The 5,456-nt window shown below is 37.8% G+C and overlaps 1 protein-coding gene across 1 annotated transcript; it reads right to left on the reverse strand.

Moving 5' to 3' along the window:
* Positions 1-1,133: 1,133 nt before the first annotated feature.
* Positions 1,134-4,421, reverse strand: Phum_PHUM397080 (zinc finger protein, putative; the record flags this gene model as incomplete). Its single annotated transcript, XM_002428634.1, has 3 exons — positions 1,134-3,735; positions 3,856-4,209; positions 4,294-4,421. 3 exons carry the CDS (start codon positions 4,419-4,421, stop codon positions 1,134-1,136), a joined length of 3,084 nt encoding a protein of 1,027 aa, XP_002428679.1.
* Between the last annotated feature and the right edge of the window lie 1,035 nt (positions 4,422-5,456).

Raw genomic sequence — 5,456 nt, forward strand, 5'->3', positions numbered from 1 at the left:
ATTTATTAATTATTATTAAACTATTTTTTTTCCGTCTCTTTTTTATTTTTTTATTTTTTGAAAAATATTATATATAAACTATTTTATATTTTGAGCTTTTCCCGTACTAGTGTTTATTTATTATTTATTTATTTCTGTACGAATGTATAAAAATATATGTATAAAAAAAAGAGAGAGAGAGAAAGAGCGAAAACAAACGAACAAACAAACGTAAGTAAGGAACAAACGTAATTAATAATAAAAAGTTTTGTTTAAACATAAACGACGTAGTACACGTACGTACGTACATAGTGAATGTATGAATGCCTTTTTAATCATTTATTTATATATATATATAAACATAAACAAATTTAACGGTTTTCCCTCCCCTCCCCACCCCCCCCCCTTTATATATAAAAAAAAATTACCTTAATATATAATATGTATGTATACTATAATGCCTTTCGTGGTGTGGAGTTGTTTAGTCACAGTATTTATCATAATAATAATAGTAATGCCTATAAGTTTAGTACTCGCTGTCGTCGTCAGATCGCGATACTAATTAATTAATGACACGTTGCTTATTACGTCACTATTACGTCACGTCCGCAACCGTTTTCCTCGTCAGTTATTACCTTATTGCATGCGAGAGAAAAAAAAACGAACAAAAAATTTCTTTGCATCGAATTAATAATAATGATAATAAAACAATTAATCAATTTCGAATGATTGATAGAATCAATAATAATAATAATAATAATAATAATAATAATAATAATAATAATAATAATAATAAAAACAAATCGACACACGGTATTACACACGACTTTAAATTTAATATAAATACACACGATAATAATAATAAAAGGAATTTTGTTATTGTTTGTCATAGAGTATAAAAATTTTTTTTTCCTGTTATTTTTTATCATTATTATTATTATTATTATTTAATCATCATATATAATTTTCGAATTGGATTTGTTTTTTTTTGTTTTGTTTTATTATTCTATGAAATCTACTCGTTTTAATTTTTTTTTTTTTTTTTTTTATATAATTTTTTCGAAATCATTTTTTCCTTTTTTTTTTCTTTTTCTTTTTTTTTAAAATTTTATTATTATTATTATTATTATTATTATTATGAATAAAATTTATATTCATTTCGTTTCTATTTTATTTTTGGCTACGAGTAAATCATCAATCACCTTGTTCATAAATTTTCTTTTACCGTTTTTATGTGTGCCAACGTGTTTGAGCATGTGATCCTTACGTATGAAGCCTTTGCCGCAATGTTGGCACGCGTATGGTTTCTCTCCGGAGTGTAAGCACAAATGTCGGCGGAGATCCGTTTTGTGATTAAATGATTTCGGACATATTTCGCATTTGTAGGGTTTTTCTCCGCCATGTTTTTTAGAATGATCTCTCGCGCGTATTTCCGAATGAAAACGTTTTCCGCAGCGATCGCATTTGAAGGGTTTTTCGCCGCTGTGAAAACTCTTGTTGTGCTGCGTGAGGTAGCATATCCGGTTGAAATACTTGTCGCATTCCTCGCATTTAATAACGGCTTTTTTCGCCGCGGGTTGAGGACTTCCCGTCGACGTCACGACGTTCGATGATTCCTCCGATTTCCTCTTCGTTGATTTTTTCTTTTTCATCTTTTTCATGACCGCCGGTTCCGAAAGTTCCAAATTCGTTGACGTTGGAAATTCAATCGGGCTCATCGGTGGGATTTGCGAATTATCCGAATTATCGCTTAAATCGTCCAATTCCATTTTGATGTTGAGCAATTCCATGTGCCTCCGATCGGATGAGAAAAAATCAGTGTTTTTCTCACTCCCGTCTGATTTCCCATTGATTTCATCCTCTATGAAATCTTGAGCGTAAACGGTTTTCACCGTGTTGTCCGTTAAATCTGATTTTATGTACGTGAATACCTGGCAGGATGAATTTGGCGAGTAGTAACCTTTGTCGAACGGTGATGTATTGTTAGTAAAATTGTTCTGTTGGAAAATTGACGTTTGAAAATTTGAAAAACTCGGGAGCGGAGCGTTTTGATGTAACGCCGTATTACCAATAATTATAGGGCTGTTGATATATTGAGGGGTAATATGCTGGTCTTGTGGCTGGGAGGGCACCTCGCTTGCTGGGACCATCAAAATGTTCTCCCCCATGAATGTGTTCATATGGTTCGGGGTACGAAGGGAAGGGTGCAAAGGGGGGCAGATAGGCAGGCCCCCCGAGGGGGAGACCGAGGGACCTGCCTGGAAGTTTGGGGACTGGGCAGAAACTTGATTTGTACTATTTTGTTGATTATGTAGAGGTAGTCTATCGTATCGATAATATTCGTAATTTTGGGTTACGGGAAGATCCGAATTGGATGCTGGACGGTTCAAATCTTGTATTGTATAACCGTTTTGAGTTCGGTTATCAAAATCGGTCGACCGCCCGTCGAAATTCTGTGTTGGCCGCTGATCGAAACTTTGCGGCGTCGATCTCTGATCGAAATTCTGTGGTGGCGTTCTCTGGTCTGTGAAAGCCGTCGATCCGCTTCCGGGAGTCGTTCTGTCGAAAGCCGATGTTTGACTTGTTTGTATCATGTCGAATCCGGCTGCGCCACCGAATCCGTGTTGAACGGGACGATCGTACGTCCCGTTCGGCACCGATCCGTTCCTATCGTACATTCTATCGTAAATGTTGTCGTTGCTCCTTGACGAATCCCCTTCGTTCGCGTTGCTCAAAGCCGGACTCGGAGTGTTGGCTTCACCCTGTGGAGATATGGATTTGGCTTTTTTCGCCTTCGTCACGCCGGACAAATTCGGCGGTGGATTCGACATTCCAGCGGGCGTTTTTGAACTGTGAATGTAATTCGGATCCCGATTCGGATGGTGATGACTGCTTATTGGCAACGTTGCCGGATCGGGTTGACCACTTTGTTTAACCGCATTCTTATGTAACGTCGTGTTGTAATGCCTTTTCAAGTGTCCACTACTCGTAAACCATTTATTACAAGCGGAACAATTATAAGTCTTCGGTCTCCTAGCTTCGTTTGACTTCCACGAATCACCCTTTGTAGCACTCATACCGGAATGAGGTAATGAATTATTAGGATTTGTTAGCTTAGGACTAGCAGAATTAGGAATTTGGTTATTATTAATACTTTGATTAGGAACATTCGACTGTTGAGGAAAGGCTTCCGATGGGAAATTCCTCGGTTGAAAATTAGCACTCGGCAGTGGCCCATTTTGCGGTGGATAATTCTGCGGAGGATTGGTCGATGATACCAAATAAGGCTGCTGAGGTGGAGGATATTGAGGTTTCACGCTGTTGGACCAAGGTGTGAGCATTGCGGAAACCGAATGAGGATTCGAAACCGGCGTCGGCGGTCCCGCCGAATCTTCTTCTGGAGATCGAAATACTTTTTGCTGCGAATCCAAATCCAGAATATCTGGAGAATCTTGAATGACTTCTTGTTTGACGGCTTCGGGTCTGAAAAACGTTTCCGAGGGTTGAAACGCGCTCGATCCGTGATTGTAAACCATTGGGGAGGGCGCGTGAACCGTTTTCACGTGATCGCTCAGCGTCGATGCCGAATCGCATATAAAACCGCATTTCTCGCACTGAAATGGCGACTGTGGTCGAAAACTATTTGGCGACGAAGAACTAACACCGTTTTTATCAAGCGGATAACAATTCTTATTGATCATGTTAAAACGAAACGCGGACGAAGAACTTGGTGAATTTGATCTTTGGCCAGGAATTCTGGGTGGAAAATCATTGTTCGCTCCTACTCCTGCTCCTCCTCCTCCTCCCCCTCCCATTAAATAAGGTTCTTGTGAGGGTTCGGCAAAAAACGGTTGTTGCGACGACGGTTCCACCGACGGAGGTTGAGATCTCGGTGATCTTAAATTACTAGGATAATTAGTAAATGGCAACTGATAAGGTTCGGTCGTACCGTTTGAATACCCGAAAGACGTACTCGAAGGTGACGGACCCGGATTATTAGAAGGCGAAAAGCGTTGGATATCGTTTTGATATGGACTCGGTGCGCTAGAATAACTAGTCGGTGTGTGAGGATGAGTAAACGGGCTGCTTGTCGGGGGGTAACTTGAATTTGAGCTCGGTCTACCCGGTCCCGTTGGCAAAACGGGTTTCATATCGGTCGAATCAGCGGGAGCTGCCACTAAATTATGAAATTCTCGTCTCGATTTGACATTATTGTTTTCCGAATCCGTTCTTGACGAATCGATCGTCGTCGTCGTCGTCGCCGCCGCTGCAGCCGCAGCTGCTGCCGCTGCGGCATTGGCTTGATTCGCCCACTTTGTCAATAAATTTTCCTTGTGATATTGCAAATGAACTTCCAATGATTTTGAACTTTCGAAAAACAATCCGCAATCTCTGCAATGATGTCCCGTACGACTGTTGTCATTTGACTCTTGTAATGCCATCATTCGTATGAGGTTGTCATAATATTCTTGAATTTAAATTAAAACAATCCGAACGCATTTTCTTCTTTTTACTTTTTAATTTTCTTTTTTCTTTTCGTTTGTTGCGTGTGTTTGTTTTTGTCTTCTTGGAAAAAAATTTTTTTCTTAACGACAATTTCCTTTTCTTTTTTTTTTTAAAATCTTTTTTTTAGACTCTAATAATTTTTCTTTTTAAACAAAAAATTCTTTTTTTTTTTTGTTGTCATGTATCCAATATAAACAACCAAAACAAAAACGGAAAAACTTATCTGATCTATTGTCACATTTTTTGTTTTTGTTCATTCATTAGAAAATGTCATCATCGTCGACATGTGGTGTTCATCAACAATTGGTTCTTTCAACAAACGATGGTCGATGATAACGATGGCGTCGTACTCGATGTCAATTTTGCCCATGCTGGTGTCACGACAACAACTTTTCTTCCAAGACAATTCTGCAACAATAACAACAATAAAAAAATTATTTTTTTTTTAACCCGGAAAAAAAATGGCGGCGACGAATTAAAATAATGATGATCGACCGGTAAAAAAAAAATGTGGTAAAATTTTCTTCTTCGAGAAAAGAGAGAAAGAGAGAGAGAAGAAAAAAACCAAAGTCATGTCTCTTTCTCACTCAAATGGGTCACTCGTTTGTTCTTTAATATAGGTTAGGACGCGGCGTTTGTTTTCTTTTTTTTTTTTTTTTTTTTTGTTTCCGTTAACTTTTTTTTATTTTTTACGAGACTTGATTTTTTTTCCTTCTTACTTTCCGGTGGTAAAAAGAGAGAAAGAGAGAGAGAGAGAGAAACATTCGCGTGAGAGATCATCGTTTGTTGTCCGTACAACTACAAACAATTCATAACATTACTCATCGTAATTGATTTCTAAGAAAAATTAAATTCATATGATTAAATCATCTTCAAAACTTCTTTTTCATTTTTTTCCTGAATATTTCGGATATTGATTCCACAATTACGATCGACAAACAAACAAACAAACAAACAAACGAACAAACAAT

Source organism: Pediculus humanus, genomic scaffold, assembly GCF_000006295.1.
Source record: "Pediculus humanus corporis 1103172107895 genomic scaffold, whole genome shotgun sequence".
Lineage (NCBI taxonomy): Eukaryota > Metazoa > Arthropoda > Insecta > Psocodea > Pediculidae > Pediculus > Pediculus humanus.